Source organism: Sander vitreus, chromosome 8 (genome assembly GCF_031162955.1).
Source record: "Sander vitreus isolate 19-12246 chromosome 8, sanVit1, whole genome shotgun sequence".
In the NCBI taxonomy this organism is placed as follows: domain Eukaryota; kingdom Metazoa; phylum Chordata; class Actinopteri; order Perciformes; family Percidae; genus Sander; species Sander vitreus.
Genome location: NC_135862.1, coordinates 31,330,187 through 31,356,481, shown reverse-complemented (window position 1 = coordinate 31,356,481; position 26,295 = coordinate 31,330,187). Strand labels below are relative to the sequence as shown.

The window sequence follows — 26,295 nt, the reverse complement described above, 5'->3', positions numbered from 1 at the left end:
GTTCAGTTCGGTGGTTTGGCAGAAACCGAACCCTGTCAAAAAGCCCAATATTCGGCCGAATCCGAAGTGAACACAGAAAAACGTTCCTTCTTTCAGCAGATAAATGTGAATGTAAACAGCCTCCGTCCAAGTAAAGTAACACTGAGCTACAGTAGCAACTAAAGCTGCTTGTTTAAAGTTGGGTCAGGATTGTATTATATTTGCGATATTTGACCATAAATACTGTAGGAGACTAAACTAACCCAGGTTGCTGGTGTCACACCGTCATCCTTCACCTTGATTCAGGGGCCAGTGTAAAATGTTTAGACTTTTTCCATGAAATGTGCATGTGGGAACCAAAGTCAGATTATTTCATGGTATAACTGTCGTATAACTGTCACTGCCGTGCTACAGATTTGTTACAACTAATAGCCTTCTAATACTTTGTTACAATGTATACTGTTTTCAGCCAACGTGGGATTTTTACAATTTCCAGTTCTTTAACTATACTACAAAAGAGGATTAGGGCCACATGGGAAAAATGGATTTCTAAGTTTAAAGTCGGAGTCGTTACATTACATTTTTAAAAGATAGAATTCAGATTTTTTTCCTCAGAGTTCTGACTTTATTTTTTATTTTTCTGGCCCTAATCTTGTTTTCCTAATGTTTTCGCTTTTCTGATATGAAATACAAGTATTGAAACATTTACCCTGGAGAATTTGTGTGTTTTTGTCTCTCTGTCTGAAAGTGCCGTTTGAGTGACAAGGGGTGAGACGAAGGGCAGGGCCTTAGGGACTCGGTGTCAGATGATGTTAAAATGGTAAAGATCCAGCTACCATGGATGTGTCTGTGATTGTGTGTGTGTGTGCGTCCAGTGTCTGCGTTTGTGTGTGTGTGTGCGTGTGTGTGTGTGTGCGTCCAGTGTTTGTTTGTGTGTGTCTCCTGAGGAATGGGTGAGTTGGGTAGAGGTCAAAGGTTATCTGTCACTGGGACAGAACGATTAATGCTCTGTTCGTTTTTTTTCCATCTCAGTTTGACTTGCTCTCTATTGGTCTGTCTTGTTGACTGTCTATCTGCCCTCATGCCCATCTGGCTGGAGTGAGATGGCGGGGGGAGCAGCAGGAAATGTGTGTGGGCGTGCTCTTGGCAACTGTAAATAAGTGCGAGCACATTTCCATAGAGCTGAAAATATAATGCTGCATCAGACCCAACTGTCAGCTTTCTCTTGACATTGAGAGGAGAGACAGGAGAGGACAGACAGGGGAGGCAAGAGGAGAAACACACACACACACACACACACACACACACACACACACACACTGTGTCTGCTATGCGGTGACCTACTGCAGACAATTATGTCTCCCTCGCTCTGCCACAATCAGATTACCGCTGGAGGACAAGGCCTCTGGACCTGCTGCTGTGAGGAAAATGAACACACACAAACACAAATTCGCTCTCTCTCATACACACACACACACACACACACACACACACACACACACACACACACACAGGTTTGTGGCACTATCTTTGTGGGGACCCGTCATTGACATAATGCATTCCCTTACCCTCACCCTAACCATAACCTAATTATATCCCTAATACTACAACCAAGTCTTAACCCTCAAACAGCCCTTTAAACTTGTGGGGTCCAGCATTTTGGCCCCACAAAGCTGTCGGGACCCCACAAGTATACCGGACTCCTGGCTTTTGGACTCCACGAATACAGTTAAACAAGCCCCCCCCCCATATGAATATGAAAAGAGCAGAGATTTTAAAACACATCTATCCTCGTTCTTTATGCAGCACTTTTTTTGGATAAGACTTTTATTTAGCAACTTTTGAAACTATTGACATATATACAAAGGCATAACAAATGTATGCAAGTTCAATAGTGTAAAGACTACGTGACATGTTTTTATTTTTGTGTTTTGAAATGGTCACTGTGTGTCAGATTAGCGATCATAGAGTCGTACGTTTTTGCTGTGACTTGGCAACTCGCATGACGTTTAGATGATCAGTCAAAGGTTCCAGGGTGTTAGGATAATTATTTATCAAAGAATGGACCAAATCACTGGAGTTCTCTTAAAAGTTTGTTTACTTGCAGCAAGTAGAGTCGGTTTACAGCACTCCAGCATAAGTACAGAAAGTGACTGAACAGTGTCTTTTTTATAAGAATCAGGGAGTAATATTACAAAAGAGATACGGTCAGGCCTGGCGTCTCCTCCTCTCCTCTGCCCTCAGGGGCATTCTGCGCTTTTCACAAGGTCAGTGGCTCTCATGATTATCTCATAAGAAACAGAAATAGTTGCACACAGACTTCATGCAAATAGTTTAACACTAAAATGAAGCAAAGACTATAGCAAACATAACTTTTCTAACACAGGGACTTACTCCACCCGACAGCACCAACAAAGAAAGTCAACCTGTTCTCACTCCGAACTCGTAAAATACGGATGTATGTTGGAGAGTGGCTTTCAGTGGCCGTCAGCGTCTGAAGCGACGAAAAAGGCATCCTTCAGCGTGTTTGTATAACGTACCGGGAAGAGCACACAGCTACACGGGGTTTAGCGAGTAGTATGTAAGGCCGAAATTCCACGTAGGGAGGTTGGTTGGGGTGGCAGGTGGGTCAAACACAGGACTTTCACCCAAGAGACCGGGGTTCGTGTCCCACTTGTCACTTTTCCTAAAGGCGCTTTCTTCTTTAACCATCCCGTTATTCCCGCGTGTCATGGAAGCATAAGCCCACCCACAACCTTTTCCTAAACTCAACCGTCCCGTTCTTCCCGCGTATCACAGAAACGTAAGCCCACGCACAACCTTTCCTTAACATAACTGCGTCAAAAGGGACGGCAATAGTCCCGACCAAGGACGTTTAGTTAAAGCGCGTTATATGACGCTAAAGGAGACTTTTAGCGTCAATAACAACGCCAAAGGCACCTGACCAAGCGTCCGTATTTTACGAGATGGGAGTGAGAACCTGTTGAGAATGTTTACGCTTGTAACCATGGTTTAATGAATGGAACTATTCATCATCATTAGGCGGTGAAGGTGGTCTTTTTCCTTCCCAGTCAGTTGAAAGAAGGTATAGTGTGCATATTGGTTAATTTGGTACAATGCTCCTGACACGTGGGTTACAGTCATATTGTCACAGGTTCACTGAAATTAAAAAAATATACCCTCCTGTTGTCTTCAGGTCAAATTTGACCCATTTTCAAAAAGTTTCTACAACAGAAATTTGGGTTTTACTTTCACCAAATTGTCCAAAAAAAACGCTCTCCACATGGAAATAAATAATCTGTTTACTATTATTATTGAATTTTGGTGTTTTATTTAATTTTATAGTATTTGAAGACAAAAATTGGTAAAAGAATGTTGAAAAAAAAAATTCTTTTGTTAATGTGTAAAAATATTATTTTCTTGACATTTGGTGAGTTTAGTTTGTTTAAGACAGATAAGCGAACTTGCAACTCGCGCGCAATGCATCTTGGTACACATAGGCACGGCTGCCACGACTCCGCGAGCATTAGAGCTCGCTTTCTCAGTCAATGTAGCCCGCAATAGGGTATTCATGTCTTCAGTGGACTACATATACCATCAGTACTGATTGGACATATACAAGTGACAAATGTTCCTTTGAAGTAAGTTATCGTGCCAAAATGTCAAATATCAAGTACATTTTTTATGTCCTCGAGAGAATGTCCTCACCAGAAAAATGACATTATTGTTGTTTTGGTAACATCTATAAGAATAGTTTGACATTTTAGGAAATACACTTATTCACTTTCTTGATTACAGAAATTCCACTCCCATGTGTGTCCGGTATATGTACGTAAGTCTACAGCCTGCAGCCTGTTAGTTTAGCATAACGACTAAAAACAGGGGGAAACGGCTAGAATTTCTAGGATTAAAAAAAGGAGATACAACGAGCTAATTAGTAAACATTAAAGGTACCGAAACGCTTCCAAGCCTTTAAAGGAACACGCCGACTTATTGGGACTTTAGCTTATTCACCGTATCCCCCAGAGTTAGATAAGTCCATACATACCCTTCTCATCTCCGTGTGTGTCCTAACTCTGTCTGACGCACCCACCGCTAGTCTAGCTTAGCACAGATCCTGGAGGTCACCGGCTCCATCTAGCCTACTGCTCAGAATAAGTGACAAAATAACGCCAACATTTTCCTATTTAGATGTTGTGATTTGTATAGTCACAGCGTGTACAAATAACAAGGTCACATGAGACACAACCATCTTCTAACCGTAAACATACTGGGAACTATATTCTCAGAAGGCGAAGCACTGCTACTTTGGCGGAGTGATTATTACTCCAACTCTGAGCGAACTCCAGGCGAACTCTCTGCTCCTCACCAAGGGGCTCATCAGGTGCTGCGAGCAAATCACTCCGCCCAAGTAGCAGAAGTAGCAGTGCTTCGCCTTCTGAGAATATAGTTCCCAGTTTATATACGGTTAGAAGATGGCTGTACAAATCACAACATGTAAATAGGAAAATGTTGGCGTTATTTTGTCACTTATTCGAAGCAGTAGGCTAGATAGAGCAGGTTACCTCCAGGATCTGTGCTAAGCTAGGCTAGCGGTGGGTGCGTCAGACAGAGTTACGACACGCACGGAGATGAGAAGGGTGTGTATGAACTTATCTAACTCTGGGGGATAAGCTGAAGTCCCAATAAGTCGGCGTGTTCCTTTAAACTAAGCTAAGCTAATTGGTTGCTGGCTGTGTAGCTTCATATTTACGGTACTAATCTTCTCATCTACCTCCCAGGAAGGTAGAACTATTTCTACCTTAACCAAGCAAACATTAAACATAAAGGTGGCAGAAGAAAATGTATACGAGTCCTTTAGAAGCCAATGACTATGCAAACAACCTCTTTTGTTGTTTAGTTTGGAGGACTTGCAAACTTATTTTCCTTTTTCTTAAATTAGTTTGCAGCAAAGGGCCACAGGTTGGACTCGAACTTGGACCGCTGAGGTAAGGACTGAGCCTTAGAATATGGGGCACATGCTCAACCAGCTGAGCTAACAGGGCACCGCAGCTTGCGGCCTTTTGACCAAAAATAAAAGTAAGTAAGGAAAGTAAGACGACTTACAGTTTTTCCAACGTTATTAAGAGTAAAATTGTTGTCTTATATTTATGCCAATACAGTATTTGGCAGTTGAAAGAAAAAGGAAAGAGGAAAGCTGAGGGAAAAAGAAAATGTAGAAAAAAACAAAGTGCCATTGAGACTGGACAGCAAGTCAGAGAGAGGCAACAGAGAGATGTTGAGAGACGATGTGTGAAGGAAGGAGGAAGGACAGGAAGGAGAATCAAGCAGAGGAAAGCAAAACATAAAGAGAAGGAATTAAGTCAGATGCAGGGGGAAGAGGAGAAGGAGGGAGGGAGCTGGAGGATGAGGGGAGATGATGTTGATGTTTGCTTGTTATTCCAAGACTAATTTCCCCCCCCGGAGCTCATTAGAGTCTGGAGAGAAACGAATCACAAAACCTTCAAAAACCAACAGAGTGGAGAAAGAGAGAGGGATGAGCATCCAAAGAAAATAAAACGGAAACAAATGGAAAAGGAGGAATGAGAGAATAAGTTTAGATGGACCGGGAGTAGAGAAAGAGGGACAAAGACGGTGCTAACAAAACCCAGAACCCAAATCGATTGGATTCAGAAAGAGAAAGATAAAGAGATGCAGTGTAGAAGTGATAAGAGTACAGTTCCATGGAGACGTGTAGAACGGAGCAGACTGTAACAAGAAAGACACATCAACACACACGTGGCTGTGTGTGTGTGTGTGTGTGTGTGTGTGTGTGTGTGTGTGTGTGTGTGTGTGTGTGTGTGTGTGTGTGTGTGTGTGTGTGTGTGTGTGTGTGTGTGTTTGCTTTCAGAAGTCATACCAGCTTCAACCAAATAAACTGCCAGGCCAGGCTTAAAGTAGGTTTAAGAAAAATAAAAGTACCATTTAAATTTTATTGATTTCATCAGAGCAAATAAATAAGAAAACAGTAGATAAATTGATTTGACCGATCGATTGATATTATTAATAATAATAATAATAATAAATAAATAAAAGTCCTTTTTAACTGTAGATTTTTTTACATAACTAGTCTCAGCTTTTTAGCCACAACTTGGTTTGACCCAAAACAAAAACAAGAAGCATGTTTTTAATCAGAAGAGCAGAACGGCAGCCTCAGATTTCCACACACAATCACTAGTAAGTTTCTCTTAGAATATTTTTTCTTTTATATAACACTGAAGTACGGAAATACAGATATTATAGTCATCAACCAGATTCAATTTTCAGTATTAGTATTATCATTATTATCATCATAATACCAGTAGAATAGAAATGGTGGCTTAGATTTCGACATATTTATATATCCATTTATATATATACTGTGTAAATTTATATATATATATATGTATATATATAAACATATATATGTATGTATATATATACATTATACTGTATATATGTTTATATATATATACATAAGCAATAAAGTTTGTGGTTGTAAGTTGGTTTCAGTGTCCAAAGTCCGACATTGAAGAAAAGCAAGGAAGGATCCGTGCTGGGAGGCAAACGAGTACAGCAGCAGATAAAGTACAGACATGAGGAAGGAGAGGGAGATGGACCGTTGAGGAGAAGGAAGAGAGAGAGAGAGAGAGAGAGAGAGAGAGAGAGAGAGAGAGAGAGAGAGAGAGAGAGAGAGATGAGTGAGGGGATAACAGTTCACAAAAAAAAGGAAGAGATAAAAAAAAATTGTGGGTAAACAGCATAGTCGAAAAGAGAAGAGGATCTTGGAGCGGGCAGGGTACAAAATGTGAAAAAAAACAGCGGTGATGGAGGATGAACAAAGGATGGTAGGACATGATGGAGGTTCATTAAAATGTTTGTGTGGCTGCCAGAGAGATGATAAAAAAAACACAGAAGGACTATCAATACCCATCTTAGGTCCATTTTAGTCGCTAGAGAATCATGGTTAAGCCTATTTCCCCATGCATTGGTGTCTAACTGACTAATCTGAACACAACATCTTTGGCAGTCCAGTACAGAGCGAGAACGGACTGCAGTAGGGCATTGTCAATTTCGTCCATTAAAAGTGCTGCTTTGCCACTGACAGACTCAGGTTGTTATTTTAAGTGTCTCAGTGACAACATTATGGAAAGGATCCCTACTAGAGTGCGGATCGGGTCGCGTTTTTCTGTCCCGGCACGCGTCCGACAGAGCAGTAACCGAACCCGACCCGAGTCCGACAGGCATTAAGATATTTATGTCCGAGCCCGACCCGAGCCCGATGCAGTTAAAATCTCATACTAATGACACGTGTACGTTTGTTTGTGTGGAAAGCCACATGATACAAGCCTTCCGTGATCGCGATGATAAAATTACGGTTTATGTAAATGGAGTCTGGTGGGTTTGCAGCAAGCAATGGGATGCTTTTGTGTTAAAAAGAGGATCTTACTCTTTAACAAAAAGGTCAGCCTCTGTAGGGATCCTTTCCATAATTTTGTCAGACACTTGGAATAAAAGTTTGAGCATATCAGTGGCAAAACAAGCACTTTTAGTGGACGTAAATTGAAGGTGCGCAATTGCCTAATCACTTAAATCGTACCTTGTTTCGCCGCTGCCCACTGCAGCGGTGTTGCTTAATACTGGACCAATTTCAGAGATTGTTGCTACCATCAGTCACGTACACATGAAAACATGCGAAAATTGAGTCCAGGTTGAAAAAAAACAAAGTTACCCTTTAATACTTTAATACATTTTCATTACAGTGGAAATGTAAAAAAAAGAATTCTATAGTACTTTTGGAAAGATTGTGCTAGCTTGTAGGGTATTCTTTTAAAATCTTCTAATTTCCTGATTGAAGTCAGACAGCAACCCTGTCTCCTCCTGGCTCCTACATGTCTATACTACTCTTTTGTTTTCCTGACTACATTTCATGCAGAAACTCAATTGCTGCCTGGATTATGTGTAGGAAACTCTACAGTTATGTACCCCACATGAGTCGTGAGGTGAAGGATTTTTATTTTTAAATCCAATAATTATTATAATAACTATAAAACACAGCTTTACGGGAAACGTAAATGTAGCACCTGATTTTGGGACCAGAGTTTTGTGTTTCCCCTATAAAAATTCTAGTTTGGCTTTGGGCTGATCCAAAATCAGTGCAATTTATGTCGAGCATGAAAAAAAACCTGGAAATATGTCCACAGTAAATGGGAGATGTGGGGAGCAGTTCTTCAAGAAACATTCCTTATAGCTTGTGTTGATAGAGATTGATGCATAAATGAATGAATGAATGAATGAATGAATGAATGTGGAGGAAGGGTGGTGGTGGTGGTGGTGGTGGGGGGTGCACTCCGGCATTAGAACACTCTGGAACATATAGATGATCAATTGCGTCTTTCAGCAGAGAATAAAAAAGGTTTTGGCTGTCCAAAGCTGCAGTCAAGCCACTGAATAAAACGGAGGGAGGAAAGAATGGTTGAAAGGATAGATGAAAGGAGGAAGGGAAGTGAAGAAGCTGGCCATACACTTTCATGTACTGGCTTCATCATTTCTTCTCTCATTTTTACCATTGTATAATCATTCTGTGCCATGCTCTTACATCTCTCTAACATCTCCCTCCTCCCTCTGCAGCTTCCCAAACAGAGTCCGTTGTCACAATCCCTCTTCTTTTCCACCATCTTATTCACGTCCCTTTTCTTTTCCCCACGCCCCTCTTCTTCCTCCGTCTGCCTTTTCCCTCCCGTCATCGTCGCACTTCCCATCTTCCACCAGCTCCTCCTCCTTTCGATTCCACCCCCTGCTCCTCTTCTTCCTCTCCCTCTTCCTCTTCCTCTACACGGGGAACACCAGGAAGCCGGAGAAGGTGGAGTATTTCCATCCTCCCATGAGGTTTCCTCTCTCCAGTTTGAGGTAGACCCGGTCTCCCTTCTCCATCTGGATCAGAACACCATTACTGGCCGCCTCGCGCGTCACATCCTGGTCACCGGCAAACGCTGAAATCACCGGCCAGCCGTTGTGCATCAGGCTCACCTGGATGAGGCGGAAGAGAACCGACAGTTTAAAGAGTGAAAAGGGGGAAAAAATCAGACAGAAGCTGTGTTCGAAATTGTTCCCTATCACGGAAATAGTGCACTATATAGCGCGTTCGCCATTTTGTAGTAGTGTTTGAATTCTCCACGGTAAACTTCACATACTACATAGTCCACTACAAAATACCCACAGTGCACTGCTAATTTGAGTGTACGTACGATGTACCCAACATGTTACTCCCGTATCCCACAATGCAACACGGCCGTGTTTTCCCCGAGGAGAAGAAGAAGCAGAAGCACCCGCGAAAACTGAAAAGGAAAAATGGAGCGGACTTTGGTTTCTAAACAGTGGAAATGTAACAGGCAACATCTATACAACCTTTGACTATTCTCTGGAGCAATCTGTTTGTTTCAGGGACATATTAAAAGTATTTTTTGTTACGGTTTGTTTACATGATGCTGGGCGCGCCCGCCTCCGTCACACGAACAACGGGTGCATCTACTGACGCAACGATATTTTCAGTGGGTGTTCGTTTGGTCGTTCCCTATATAGTTCACTATTTAATGAACAGGGAACAGGGGAATAGTGAGTGAGGGAATGAGGGAACGGTTTCGAACACAGTCAGACACTCTCCCACACATGCAGGGAAATGTAGGGATATTTTTAGACTTCCTAGTTGAGCTGCAAGAATTTAGAAATATGTGCAGCAATGCATGTGGTTATGATAATACAGCAGAATATGTTATTTGTGTGGAGCAGCTTTGTGCTGTGCAGTCAGCACGTTATCAATAGATATACCGTGTGCACTTTTTCAAAAACCACTTGGAGAAGATTTAACAATGACTTTGAAAGACACACGCACGCAGGCATGTAGACACGCACGCACGCACGCATGCACACACACACACACACACACACACACACTGTGTCTAACTCAACAAATGTTTCAATGGGGAAAAACATCTTCTTACAAAGAGACGTAGCTGTCAGTGACGCGTCCCTTCCCAGGCCAGCCAACATAAACACCAGACAACACCAGTGTCTTTCATCACTTCTCTTTTTTTGAGCAACAGCAGAAAAACAAGCACTCCCTGTATTTGGTTCCCTCCGTATGCTTCTCTAAGAGATGGTTTTATGCTACCCCTGGCACCGATGCAGGACTAAAACAAAGTGAAATGAATTTTGGAGAAATGTCACTTTATGCAGGATCACACTTTGTAAAACCTGTGAGATTACTCGCCTTCCAGTGAGCAAACCCGCTGTACCTTGATAAGAAAAAACAACACAGGGTTTGTGTTCTACTGCATTTCTAGAGATTGTTGCACACCGACTGATTTAGCATAAGGAAGAGGAAGATATGCACACCATTTGTGAGTCAGTTATGTCATCTTGCTTTGTAAACTGAGGCTCCTATTCCCTTTTAAATGTGATAAATGGTGTAAGAAGGGTAAATAGTGCCAAAAAGCAAAAACTATGTGTGATGGATCACTGATCTGACAAATATGTCTGAAAGAGAATACAATACAGTAAAGCAGCTAAACATCTACACAAGTGTCCCAAATCCCATCAGACTGGTGTACACACTATACAGAGAGGAAGGAAGATGTTTATTGACAATTGTAAAGACTATTTATAAAGGGTTGTTTGCATGTGCTCTCTAGAACAACACATAGACACACAGTGTTTTCTGATCTGACGTGCTTTTCAGCAGGAGCGGCTGTGGCTCATGAGGGAGAGTGGCTCGTCCTCTGATCGCATGGTTGGTGTATTAGTGTGAATGGGTGAATGAGAGGCATATTTGTGAAGTGCTGTATAAATGCAGTCCGTTTGCCATTTACTAAGACAACATCATTTCTCTTTGCCTTCCAAAATCGGTACAAATCACTGTTGAAAAATATTATGATGTGATAACTAGAGCTATAACTAACGATTATCAATTATACATTGATCTGTGTTTCCCAAAGCCCGAGATGACGTCCTCAAATGTCTTTGTTTTGGCCACAACACAAAGATATTCAGTTTACTGACACAGAGGAGTGAATAAACTAGAAAATATTCACATTTAGGAAGCTGGAATCAGAGAATTTCTTTTCTTTTCAAAAATGACTCAAACCAATGAATTGAATATCAAAATAGTTGGCGATGAGAGACAGAGGAAGATTTGGCTAGCTCAACTGCAACCAAGAAAATGATAGCTCCCCCCCCTCCCCCAGTCGCTTTGTATAAAACAGTGGTTGGCGTATTTTCTAGACATAAGTATGCTTGACCTCTCTACAGCAAGGATTAACAAAGCCAAATCATCAACTATCAACCTATGGGAGCAGCAGCACAAATGTCAGACCTAATGACCTCAACGCCACAAGAACTAGAGAGCGACTAGGCAAGGTGTGATTTCTGTTTGTTGGTTTGTTTCTTTTGTTTTCCCCCGAAACCGCAGAGGGTGGGAGATGGGAGAGGGTTTTTGTTCTTGTTCAATTTGTTTATCTGTTCTATGCACCATCCGACATTACCTGGCACATATTGTGGAATGTGTTCTGTATGTCTGAATGATAAATTGTGCTAAAAAATAATAAAAAATTGATCTAAGAAAAAAAAAAATTGGCGATTAAGTTAATAGCTGACAACTTATCAATTAATCAATTCATCTTTGCAGCTCTAGTGACAACACTCAACCCTGTCTCCTAAAAAAATGACGTTCCCGTACTGTTCAACTGCACTGAATTCTCAATTTCTGTTCGTTTTGAGGAAAACTTATGTTGCCGCAGATTAGGTTTGTTTCAAACATGTGGTTATCGTTGTGAATTGAAACACATCTACTTGGTTAGATTTAGGACAAGGTCATGGCTAGGGTTCAAATAAGTACGTTTGGTACATCATTTAAAATTAGTCAATGTTGACTTTTGGTTTCACACGGGAAATGAACAGCAGCCTTTTGGGTTATAGTCCTGTGTTTGTTTGATCCACTCATCCACCTCAACCTTCTTCCTATGCGGACTTTGATTATAAATTTATTTGTGATACGTCAAAAACAAATGTAATACGGGATAAAATATGTTTCCCTCAAAACATAATTGAAAGGTAACATCAGAAAATCGGACCATATTACACTGTTCCTTAAATCTCCACACTGGGTTCCTGTGGGTCATAGGATAGATTTTAAAATGTTGTTGTTGGTCTATAAAGCACTGAATGGTCATGGACCAAAGCACATACAATGTGTTTCTATTGTTGTATTGTGCTATACAAATAACCTGCCTTGCCTTGCCTTGCCTTGCCTTGCCTTTAACCTGTTCAAATTCACCTCTTTTTGCTTGATTTTCATCTATTTCCCTTTCCCAAAGGGAAAAGCTGATAACAGAAGAACTGCAAGGCCAAAATCCATGTATAAGGCTTCATTTGAAACCTAAATTATTCTAGTTTCTGAAAAGGTGCTTGATTAGCATGTGATTAAAACACAACACACACTACAGCAGTTCAAAAAAACTTAAGTTTTGGAGAAAAAAAACTAAAACATACACATACAGATACCTTCTACACCTTGTCAACAAGACCTCTATACAGTTTCAGAACTCTAGTCCTAACCGAATGGGAGCTAGGGAGTTTTCAGTATTTGGTATTACAGGTGTCACTGGTGTGCCAAAACCTCTCCAAAACCTCTCCAAGTGACAACATTTTGCTAAATGCTTTTACTCACTTCTATGCTATTAGAAAAAACATACTAAAGACTTAAAATGACTTACAATACCTTTTTACATTCATTCAAACAATTTGGATTTGAATTTGAATTTGGACTGGCTCCCATTAGATGTTCCTATAATGCTATATACCGTTAGAAAGGGAATGTGATTGGCTACAATTTCCATGATTGACGTGTTGATAGCCAATGACAGCTTTTTCTAAGATGGCTACTCAGAGAGATGACGCAGTGTATTGACAGACGCTCCACAGTGGGAGCGCTTGCTGGACGTCGGGGGCTGTCCCGGGGTGAAAACTAAACAGAAAAAGGTGGTGATAGTTTCATTGTGTAGGCAGCAACCTGAAGAAAACAAACATACCAACAGCAACATGGTGCAGGGCAAGGAGAAATATATTACGAGATCGGCAAATGAAGTTAGACAGTTAGCAGACAATTAGCATTCATAACCTGGATTAATTCTTTTGAAAAACCCTTGTTATCCTTTTGATCTGTGGACACTTACGGACTAGAGGAATATGAATAAGACAGGAATGGACGTGGATTGAACGTTTAGGACAGCCTAGAAGTAGGGAAGCGTCATCATTTTGTCCTTTTTTTTCTTCTTTTATTTCAATAGCATGAGCACTAAGATTATGAATAATGCTTTGGTGCTTATGGTTTCAGTAAAATTAACTGAATGATTGAGTTACAGACAATGATACCAATCAAACTATGTACAGCATGTCCATACTGACAAAAGTTTTGAACTTTTGTGTTTAAATGCTTATTATGTAACATGTCAGTATCAGTAATTGCCGGTGACCCGGTGGATGTTAACAGGGAATGCAATTTAGTTGTATGGGAACCTCATTTTTAGGAGGCAGGGCTGTAACACTAAGGTTTGGTTAGGTGTTGGCACAAAAAAAACCTTGTTTAAGTTTATGAAAAGATCATGGTTTGGGTTCAAATTAGTGCTTAGTTAAAGTCGAGGAAACATCGGGGGTTGGATAAAAATGACAACTGTACTTCGTTGAGGTTAGGGGACCTTTGTCGTCATGGTTATGTTTAGGAAATAGTGTTAATTTTGTCACCTATTTTTAATTTAGTCTTAGTCTCGTGCCAAATGTCCTTGTTAGTTTTAGTATTTACATATTTAGTCATTCACATATCTTTTTTTAGTCAACTTTTAGTTGACTAAAAGTCTCGTCATTTTAGTCTAGTTTTAGTCAAAAGAAAACTCAGTATATCTTAGTCAAATTATTAGTAATTAATTAATAATTAGTCTTTTTTTAAATAAATTATTTCTGAGTTTATTTCTATAACCATTTCAGTCAAATAGTTGTATAAAAATTAATTATATAAAGTTATATAAATATCGAGCATCTTCCTTATTTCACCAGTAAATTCCTGTTAAACGACAAAAACAACCACTGGATGGGAAAAGGGTATTTTACAATAACTTTGAATGCTGCACGAGGCTGGCGAGGCGACTTTCAAGTGAACGCAACATATGTGTTGTTTTTCAGACAACAAGTCGTACATCTCAGTGTTGGAATTAGAGCCCGACCGATAAAGGAATTTTAAGGCCGATACCGATACAAATATTTGATGATTTAAAAATCCGATATTCCGATATATCGGCCGATATGTTTTTTTAAATAATATCCAGAAATGCAGAAAAAACTGATTTCCTTAACATTAGTTATTTGTAGTTATTTATGAGTCCTCACTAAAATATATGATATGATAATGCAGTTTAAAAGTAATAGTTTGTTTTATTGTCTCAACAGAAGAACATCAAAATATATTAAAGTTCTGATAAATAAAATGTATAAAAATACAAACTTGAAATATGAAACTTAAAGTCCTTTGAACAAAGACAATAACAACAAAATAAATCAAAGAGTGTTGCCAACAGGGATGTTGTAGAGTGCCCTCTGGTGGACAAACTATGCAACGCCAACACTCATAACATGGTTGAAGGGTGTTTCGTCCATTTTTATTTTATTTTTTTAATATTCAATTATCAGAATAATTTGTCATTTGTCATTATAAATGATTCTGATGAATGAATAAATGCCAATACCAATAGTTTGGAAAATATCAGCCGATAATATTGGCCCACCGATAGCCCGCCAATAATATCAGCCCGCCGATATATCGGTCGGGCTCTAGTTGGAATCCTACACAGTGAATTACAGACAAACTTTTACACCGTTTAGCTGTCAGCATTTTAACCGTGTTTATTCCAGCTGCTAGCTAACAGTAGGCTAACGTTACCTGATGCCAAGTGTAGTGTTAACTAGTGTCCCGTGCAGTGATGTTTCGGTTGCCTCTAACGTCCGTTTAGGAGCATCAGAGAGAAACGCAGGCATTTAAGTGGCACCGTAATCCGCGTTGCTATTCGGTCCGGTCAATGCCGTATTAGCACGGGGTATTGGTACCCAACCCTAGTAACAGCTGAATAGTCTATCGCATGATGAAAAAGTAGAGACGATTGTAGATGAAAATGAAGAGAGATTTCATCTTAGTTTTTATTTTATGCAAAAAATTTTAGTCTCGTCTTTTTTCGTCAACAATAATGCATGTTAATTTAGTCTTAGTCAGCGTTTTGGACATTGGCGCAGTCTCGTCATCGTCTTAGTCATGGAAAAAAAGGTTGTTGACGAACATATTTAGTTTCGTCTCGTCTGACGAAATTAACACTATTAGGAAAGGAGACCACAGTCTTGCTAAAGAAAAAAAACTATGTTACTGTAACTCGGACTCCTGTGTTTCAGTCTGAAGATTTGTTGACAAATCCATCCACAGTGATCTCCTCTCTATGCTCTATGATAACAGAGCTCCCATCGTAGTTACCACACTAAAGGGCTTTGTCACTTCAAATGTTGCCTGACACAGCTGATGCTGTTGTTCTTCCTGAGAGGACGTTGTCTCATTGTATCGGATTGCATACATGGATGGATGGATTGCATTAGATAGTACAGGTGTTTATAATGCTGTGTCCACGACCTGGAATCTTTCTGCTGTTTCCGCTTTAAACATTGGCTTGTGGGACATTTATGTGATTTTCTAAACAGCAATGACAGCAAAGCTAACAACTCCTACAACTCTTGTCTCCACTACAAAGATACATCCATTACAAACCCTGATGTTCCATACCGACGTCCATCTTAAAGATGTTACTCATAGATCTGCCTCACAACAAAGCTTTAAAAAAAAACAATCTCTGTGCAGTAGTGTGTTATTGCCATTTTATAAAAGACAACAAGCTGTGATTTAAAACAATTTAGATGGGCAATGCTTTCAGACTTCACCCAGTGTATGTGGGCAATGCATTTGTTTCTTTACATTATTTATACAGCATGCAGGGTTTTCAAGTTCCATCATCCCACAGTGCAGCTCAGTTCAGACACAACTCTTAATACATCAAAATATTTCCATTCCCCCTGGAAGTAAGTAATAGTAAAACTGTTGCTAAGTGATGGAACACAGTCATAAACATCCCATAATTATACACTTATCCACCTCATTTTACCTGATGGTCAGGAGAGGGAGAGGATGTGTGTGTGTGTGTGTGTGTGTGTGTGTGTGTGTGTGTGTGTGTGTGTGTGTGTGTGTGTGTGTGTGTGTAGGAGATGGAGAGCCTGTCAGAGTCAAGAGCTCTCTTGGTCCAGCACTCCTCTTAATAGCGAACTGAACATAGTGACTTAGACTGAATGTGTGTGATTGTGTGTGTGTGTGTGTGTGTGTGTGTGTGTGTGTGTGTGTGTGTGTGTGTGTGTGTGTGTGTGTGTGTGTGTGTGTGTGTGTGTGTGTGTGTGTGTGTGTGTTGCTCTGAACAGCCAGCCTGTGAATTTGATGAAAACACTCAGACTGTACTTAAACTATTTTTTTTTAATTATCAGGGTGGAAACACAGCACAGGTCATAGCAAAATAAATGTAGTTACTTAAAGGGACAGTTCAAAACACAAAAACAAAAATACATATTGTTCCTTTTCCCCATAGTGCTATTTATCAATCTAGGTGGTTTTGGTGTGAGTTGTCCAAAACCATCTAGATTGATACATAGCACTACAGGTAAGAGGGACCATATGCATTTTTGATTTGGGGGTCAACTGTTCCTTTACGTAAGCAACGGATTCTATAAAAGAGGTTTTGCTGTATTTTATATATTATTATATACCTAGTCTCGCATAGCCAGACCTTCATCCACAGTGCTGCGGAGGAGGGTCTGGCTAGTCCACACAGCATTCCGGGATGGGAATAGAAACGTTCTTTGGTTTATTGGCATTTCTTAAAACCAATCGCAATGGTCAGATTCAAAAGTTTTTTTAGTCATACAACAGAAAACTCAGATTGGACAGATGGTCTAGCTAGCTGTCTGGATTTACCCTGCAGAGATCTGAGGAGCAGTTAACCATAGTCCTCATCCACCCAAGTTTAGAATGCCAACACAAAGAAAGAGGAAAGTAACGGACATCCGACCGAATGAGGGACATCCGGTGGAATTTCCGGCGGCACCTGAACAATCCTGGAAGTGAAACGTCGTTGATATAGACTATTATATACCCTACCTACTATTTATGTGCAGTATCTTTATGTACAGTAGCCGAGCCATGAGAGAGCTTCGTTTTGGCTGCCTGACCTGAACTTGGCTCCTGCTGAACACATCTTATACTGTGGGGGAAATAACTCTCATATTTCTACATGTTTATTCACATTCCACTTTTCAGTTTGACAGTTTCTTACTCCCTCTTCTGCTTCATATCCGTCTTCTCTTTGCAGTGTGGAGCAGACTAGTCACAGCCTTTAAGACAGTGACAAAAACCACTACTCATGGACGAGAAGAGGTCACCAAAGTCAGCAAGTTTCAGATTGTACTTGTAGCTTCAAAGTGAATTTAAGGACTGAAGGTAAAAAATCAACAGTGAAAACACCTTGAACTGGGAAATTCTTCTTGCTCACCGAACGCAGCGTCTTTCCCTCCGCCGTCTTTACTCACTTTGATTTTTAATGCAACCAGATACCACAAACAGGACCTCGCTGACTATTGGCTGAGTGAGTTTGGCCTTGTTTTTTTGTGATCGTTAGGAGCCAAAATCGAGGTCAAATATTTGATTAATTGCACAGCCCTAACTGAAGGAATATCTCGACTGAACATGCTAATGTGTGGATAATGTAATTGACAAAGCAGTTGCAGTGTAAATAAGTGGTTTAAATCAATTGGTTTTTATCACCAGCTCCTGCACTATATATTGCAGGGCGGCACAATATTGACGTCTTTGAGGATAACCGATAATTTCCCTGGACAATTCAGCTGAGTGCACCAATTTTAATGTAACTGCAATAATCCATGAAGGCGTCTTACAGTAAAAAACACTGCTTCATTAGGATCTATCTTGATTTATTATTTATTAGCGCTGTTTACGAGGATCTTCAATCAGCGAAGAAAACGAGAGCAAATCACTTCAACACATTCAAAACACCAGATGTGGATCTCGTCCTGCGGTGCGGCCATCATCAATAACTGACATCGCTGCGGATAACACTCGAGAGGTGAGGGAAGGAAACGAGTGCACAGTTAAAACAAATGGCACTTCTTTTGTGGAGGCTTTTCAGGGGCAATGTAGCAAGTGTGAAAGAGATGGAGGGTGGGTTTGGGATGTGTTTTAAATGATTTCTAGTTTATCTAATTTCTTTACAACCTTTAGCGGTCATTACGTAACTATTAAGTTAAAAAAAACTGATTCATATATACAGTACATGTATTTGTATTTTACATCCACCCCTTTTCTTGCAACAAATCAAGCAGAACGACTTACAGTAAAGCAGGCCAGTCTAAAAATATCAACTACTTCCTCCCCCACCCAAAATGTCAAGCTGAGCACAATATTCCTACAATACAGATGACGGACACTAAAAAGAACAATGTATGTAAAGAGAGGTGCAACCACAGCCTTCAAGTTAGCCTCATTAACCTCCAGATCATCATATCATACCTCCAGATCATCATATCACAAAAAGGGAAGGGAGGAGAGGGGGAAAGAGAAAGAGCACTGGCATAGATAGATAGATAGATAGATAGATAGATAGATAGATAGATAGATAGATAGATAGATAGATACTGTAGCTAGATAGATAGATAGATAGATAGATAGATACTGTAGCTAGATAAATAGATAGATAGATAGATAGATAGATAGATAGATAGATAGATACTGTAGATAGATAGATAGATACTGTAGCTAGATAAATAGATAGATAGATAGATAGATAGATAGATAGATACTGTAGATAGATAGATAGATAGATAGATACTGTAGCTAGATAAATAGATAGATAGATAGATAGATAGATAGATAGATACTGTAGATAGATAGATAGATAGATAGATAGATAGATAGATAGATAGACAGACAGATAGATAGATAGATAGATAGATAGATAGATAGATAGATAGATGATAGGAGGGCGGGATTAAACGAGTGAGGGAAAGGCAGACAGAAGAGGGAGACAGGCAGAGGGAGGGGGAGACATGGTTCCTGTCCAGTGTGCATGTAATGCTTCCAAACTGAGACAGGGATGGCCGAAAAAAAGAAACCAGCATCCCTCACTCTGTTATGCTCGGATACATACACAAGCACAGCACTCACACAAACCATGCAGACAAAATCCACCCTGTCACCTACCCAACCATTCAGCCATGTGAAACTCACACTTACAAACCTCCCCCCCTTCCCCAGACACACATATTGTCCCTGCACACACATAACACACACTACTCACACACACAATCCCTCTTTCTTTTCGTCACCGTTTAAACACGCTCCCTCGTTGTCTTGCTTATATTGCTTAAGTGCCAGTCAGAACTGGAATCTGTAACATTGCTTGGGCCAGCTCTGTTAAAGGTGCAGTAGGTTAGACTTATAAAACTAACTTTCTGTCATATTTGTTGAAACTGACCCTGTGTTCCAGTAGAACTACATGAAGCAGGTCATTTAAAAAAAAAATCCAGTTCCTCTGGCACCACCTACAGCCTGTAGTGTGATTTGCAAAAATCCATCGCTCCCTGTTGAGATGCACCAATCAGGGCCAGGGGGGGTGTCTAACTGCATGTCAATCACTGCTCATGCACACGCATTCATTCCCCCTTGTGGGGGGGGGAGGGGCTTAGGAGACAGTTTTGGTCTTCAGCGGAAAGGGGGGAGGGACTGAGAAGTTGTTGATGTTCACATATTTCGGCTAAGTCCTGGATCTTCACAATCCTACCTACAGCACCTTTAAGACATAACGGGACTGTTGACAGACAGAGCCACGGTGCTTGTGTGAATTTAGGCTTTCGGCATGTAAGAAGCATGTCAGGACTTTATGTATCATATAAAAGACAAAAGATTGTTTACTGCACTGCGGCTCTGTTAAATATGGTGAAGGGAGCACGTACAGCAGTTCTTTAGTTTAGGCCTTGTACCAAAGTCCAGTCATTTTTTTCCGTTCAAAAGTAGAGTAGCTCACAAGGCTTTTTAAGTTAAAGCTGCTGCTTCAAAATGACTGCTGTGCTCAAAATTCCGCATTTATAACTTTGCATCTCCTGATTAGACTCCATAATCGTGTGTGTGACAGCTTTCATTCATATCTAAGCGATATAGAACATTGCTAGGATGACATTATTGTCAACATGTAAAATTGGCAGAGCATTAACAGAAAACAAAGGGACACAAATCTCTCTTTCTATCGTATATTACTATATCTTTCTCTCTCACACACGCACACACACACACACACACACTGGGTCAGTGTGTGATGTGTACCAGTGATGTATAGCTCTAATAAAGCTGTGACAGTGGCTTTGGAAGGATGAGACTGTGGTCACACACACACACGCAAGCACGCACGCACGCACACACACGCACACACATGCATGCACACACACACACACACACACACACACACACACACACACACACACACACACACACACACACACCTGTATGAATAAAGAACATGTGGTTGTGCCTGGGCTGTCTGCCACCTCCTCAGTCAATCACACACACACACACACACACACACACACACACACACACACACACACACACACACACACACACACTCAGTCAACTACACCCTTACAATTACCAGCCATAAATATAAAAGCATGATAATAGGGTTGTGCATTGTGTCAGGCCTGGATCGATCTGCATTCATAAATGCACAAGCACCAATTAACTGGCTGAGTAACGGAGAGAGAGACACAGAATGAGGTGGCAGAGATAAGATACATTAAAAGAGGGAAAAAAAGAGATAGAAAAAGGGGTGAAATGGCAGGAGAAGGTTGAAGGGGAGAGAGGATACGATTGAAAGAAAAAAGAAGTTCTCTGTTGTGTCAGTGCAGCACTTAATGCCAACGAACATGATGACATCCTGCTATTGCATCATCAATTCCTGTCCAGTCGACCGTCTTGACATGACAATGATAGTTTTTTTGTCCTAGTATTTTTCTTTTTGTCTGTCTCTCTTTCTCTACTTTCATTAGAGATTCATCTCCCTTTTCTCACATGGTTAGATCGTTTCCTTTGCATTCCCTACTCCGATCTCTTACATGTCACCTCTCTTTCCTGATCTCATTCCCTCTCACTTTTTTTCCTCAACCATCTCTCTCTTCACAGACGTGGACCTGGAGATGAATACGTGCATAATGGTGCGTCTGTCCAGGCTTCCTATAGTGGAAGTTGTAGCAAAATTACTCCAGGGTCATTCAGGAGATCATACAAACACAAACCTCTAACAGGAATTATTATTAAATATATTATATTTAATATATGGGGGAAAACAAAGACGCAATCAATGGATGTAAAATACATAGATCATATAGTATAACACATATATAGTATATAATAGTCTTATACCATATGGCAACACCAAAGTCAAAGTGACACAGAGGCCTTATGTAACAAAATAGTACAAAATTACTGTTTGTACAGATTGTAAACTTCTAAAAACTAACCTGACTAGTCGCCACCTTCTATTGTTGTTTCACAATAAAGGCTTACCAACCCTTTAATGTTACGTTAACAATAATTTATTGTTGAAACATGCAATGTTTGAGCTAGTATCAGCAGGATCTTTACTCATCATCAGCAGCTCCAATGAACAGAATAAGAACTATACTAGAGGACAGAATTTCTTTTTACAGCTATAGACTGGGACTAGGATCAGTGTAATAAAGTGACACAACCCCCTGGTTATATAGGGTTCCTAGGCTCTTTGATTGACAGGACTGCTGGCAAATAGTGATCAATAAAGCACTATTGTGCACAGGATAGTAGTGGTGCTTCTTTACACAGCTAGTCACCTGCTGCCAACAGTTTCAATGTGGAAAGTCATAATTTCTAGCAACACGCTTTGCATTTTGGGAGGAAAAAAGCTTTTGCTGCTCTAAGGCTCTCTCATTATTAGAATCCGGAACATCTGTGCTGGCCAGGAGATTTTATTTAGGTCAACTTGGTGTGTCTATTTAGTCGTTTCTACAAGCTTTTTGATTTTCAGATTTCTGTTCTGTGCAGAAAACCCACCTTTTGGAAACCCACAGTAGGTGCTTCCTAGAAATACAATCCAGAAACGCAATTACCACCCTGCAACTCTCAGCGGTCCATTGTTTTGTAACCATTTTTAATAAGCATTTTTTCTCGTTTGAGATGGAATTAGTCCATAAATGGAAGACATGTTATAATGCCTGAATATCCTGAATATATTAATAGGATGTTTGTGTGCATTATGTCTGTTGGAAGTGAGATGCTCTGTAATTACTGAGATTTTACATTACCATTGCGGTGAGAATAAAGAAAATATAAGGGGACTGAGAATAACTATTACATAACAGCATTAGTAAGTACATAATAAAAAGTACATTTTTTTTCAAGGCAGCTCCAGTCAGGATCTGCCATTTATTTATATTTTATACAGCCATCATCATTTCAGACAAGTGTTGTGTACATCACTGGCATTACAACAGATTCCCTGCAAGCTCCATATCTTACAGTCCAATTGCAGAGAGTGCTACTGCAAACAAAAGACGTGTTTCTTCAGTCTTCTAGTGACCTTATCCTCCATCAGTGATGCAGAGATCACTGCAGCCTCTTTACCTCTGCTAGCAGAGTGTGGCAGGTTTTAATCTTTATGTTTCCCTCAATACATCCGTTTTAAAGAGTTCATTTGAAAACACTTTTTTGACTCACTTTTCACTCTAACTGGCCAAAGCGCACAGCAGTGAGAAACACTTTTATAAGGATGCATGGAACACCGCGGTCATGCAGTCTTACTGTTTATTATTATTATGCCACCATGGAAGTGTGGTGCTATTTTGAGCCTTGTTAGTGGTATAGAAACAGCGATTTCTTTTTACTTTACCCTCTGCCCCGAAGACTAGCTTTATAAGCTAATCAGCAGTTTGCGCTAGCTTGTTTCAAGCTAGAGACACATTCGATTAGCATGAAAACATATCCCAGATTATTGTTATATTTTTATAATTATTATTGTTCATTTTTGAAAGTAAAAAAATGAAAAAGTCTTTACATGCATTCAACATATTATTAGCAAATATAAATCCCCACTGATGATAGGATTACTGGCCTATAGGTAGCCATCCACAGATCCAGTTAATCCTAAAGATTCACTGAGCCACATGTATGTTTAACATTAAAACATGATTTATAAAATCATGTCAACAATTATTAGGCTATTTTAATAGCTTAAAAAGGTATTGCATATATAAAGGTTTTAGGCCACCCTACATGTAATTGTAGGCCCAGTTTACGTAATTTACAACTTCATTTTCTAAAAAATATGTAGTAGGGGGTCCCTGCTCCATCTCTCTTTCAGTTGAGGGGTCCTTGGCTTGAAAAATGTTTAAGACTCCTGGTTTGAAGCATACCAGTACCTGTACCAGTACAGACTGGTATGCTTTCCATTCAGTACCATCCAGTGTAGCAGTGTATAGGTAGGTGTATAGGCCTTTATCATGGAAGACATGTTGACATGTCACAGAAGGGAAAGCACAGGTTTAAATAAAAAAGAATGAGTCCTGCTTCAGGACTCATTCTTTTTTCCTGGTATTTGTTCACGATGGCTCACTGTCACACTGCCATGGCTTACTGGCACACTTCAATGGAATAGAGCCATTGTTAATATTATTGGTACCACCTAGAGCTTTGGCGATATGGAAATAAATCAAATATCACAATGTTTTAGTCCAAATACATCGATGCCGATATCACCAATAATGTGGATACAATGACTAAGTGGGTAAAGGCAAATAATAAAACAGATAGTAAGTTCAGAAAAATGAAATCACTTTACTGTAAAACACAAGACAACACTTGTTTCATATCACAATATTACAATATCCCAAACTTAGGATGACAGCTAGTCTCATACAGTATAACGATGCCGATATAATGTCAATATCGATATGTTGCCCAGCCCTACTACCACCTGTGTAAAAAACAAGCTCTATTGTGAAAAGAAATCCTGTTTTAAAAAGATGTTAGTTTAAGGCAGGGTTGGTGATGTTGAAAAGCTAGCAAGATTTAAAAGTAGCATCTCTTAACATTATGGACCAGGGCACAAAAACATCTTACAATATAACTCATCAGTATTGCCTCAAGGAACATCATTAGTTTGAGGAAACCACCAGACAAAGCTTTCACCTATCATACTTAGTCTTTAAAACATGCAACTGCCTGATCAGCTGCCAAATGTCAAAACACACCAAAAGAGGAAATGTATTAAGATAAGTCATTTGAGAACTTCAACAAGATTAGATGGCCCTAAATAGCATTTACATCGAACACACCAAAAAAACCTAGAGCAGTTCATTATTTCAGACAAATACAAAAAGACAGTGCTTCATACTTACTCAACTGAGAAGAAAATGAATCAAATAATAAAATGAATCAAATAATAAAATGAATCATTATAAAATAATGTTCAGCATAATATTGTCTTTGTTACATCACTGCTTTATAACTTGTACAAAACGTTGGCCTCTGGCTCATCTGTAGTCTGACAGTCTGTAGACAGACACACACACACACACACACACACACACACCGCACTCCAGCTATTCTAACTGACAGACTGTGGCTTTAATTTGCATAGGTAGTCTTAAACAACCAGGCAGTAAACATAGCATTTTTTTTTTTACATACATTGATCATGTGTGTGCCTCTTGCTGTGTGGCTTTTGTTTCAGCAGTTGACTGGAAGCACGGAGAGATGTTTTCCATTATTGATACCTTTGTGTTGACCCATTGACTTACTTTAACACTGGCAGTTGGACTGTCTGCACTTGTATGTGCTTGAGCACTGGGGAACCGTCATGGCCCTCCGTAGAAAATCAATACAATAATATTTTAAGAGTCATCAGTTGTAATTGTACTGTCATCTAAGCTCCGTCCAACTCCTTTATCAGAACCAACCACTCTGACCATATGAAATGATAAATGGACTGCAGTTATAGTATATATAAGACCTGACAATGAATAATGAACGATGAATAGCTGGGTAGGTATGGCAATTCTGGGCCACTGTCTGGTACATTGAAATCACTTGGCCAGGCTGACCAACTAAAGCCCATGTTCCCTAATCCCTGAAATCCACACAATTTTTGGTTACACTTTACTTGAAGGTATCTACATAAGAGTGACAATGACACTGTCATGAACATGTCATACACATTATAAACAAGTCATTAACGTTTATGACATAACACTTCTTTTAGTAAGTGTCATTCGGTTTTTGTCATGACAAGTTAGGGTTAGAGTTAGGGTTAGGGTTCATGTGGCATGACTGTGTCATGACAGTGTCATGTGTTCATGACAGTGTCATGTCACTCTTATGTAGATACCTTCAAGTAAAGTGTTACCCAATTTTTTTTTAGGTGGACTACTACCAGACAGGATGTAGCGAACTTAACAGCCTGTCCAATACTGGTGCAAATACTTTTACCAGCAGCTGTTCACAAGGTTTTATAACATTTCGCCAGCTTTGCAATCACAGAAAATCACAACTATTCCTTTCATACAGTATTTCCCCTTATGTCTGACGAACCTGACCGGCACCAGAAGTAGGGCTGCATGATGTTTTGCTTCATCGTCTACATCGCCATGCGTGCAAGTCACATCGCAGGACGTGCGATGTTAACGCTACAACTTTTTTGCTACTTGATAGAAAAGTAAACTTTAGCCTTTCTTCTTTGACATGATTGTTACCGGCCGACCCTTCCCCTTTCAGACAGGTGGCCATGTGGGCAACGTGTGTATGTGACGCAACGTTAGTCCGACAGGGTTTTGTTATGGAAAGTGAGGCTCTCCCGTGCGTAGAAAAGTACCGTAAGGGGCAGCTGCCACAGACACAGTGATGCACATGCTTTATCATGGGTAGTGACCCTACAGCAGTCAGTTTTATGTCGCCTGGCCATTTTTCACCGCAGAGTTGCCAGAAAGCCAGGCTAAAGCTAATATAGTTAGCCTTAAGAATCAAGGGGTCTGTCCCAACTTACGTTACGGTTCGGAGCTGCAAAGCTAAAAACAGAA

General features: G+C 40.1%; 1 protein-coding gene across 1 annotated transcript in view; it reads right to left on the bottom strand.

Moving 5' to 3' along the window:
* Window positions 1-8,829: 8,829 nt before the first annotated feature.
* The window catches only part of cbln1 (cerebellin 1 precursor), a 30,774-nt gene continuing 13,308 nt past the window's right edge, over window positions 8,830-26,295 (bottom strand). Inside the window, exon 3 of the mRNA XM_078256175.1 lies at window positions 8,830-9,027. Coding sequence (XP_078112301.1) covers window positions 8,830-9,027 — 198 coding nt within the window. The remainder of the gene's footprint in view (window positions 9,028-26,295) is intronic.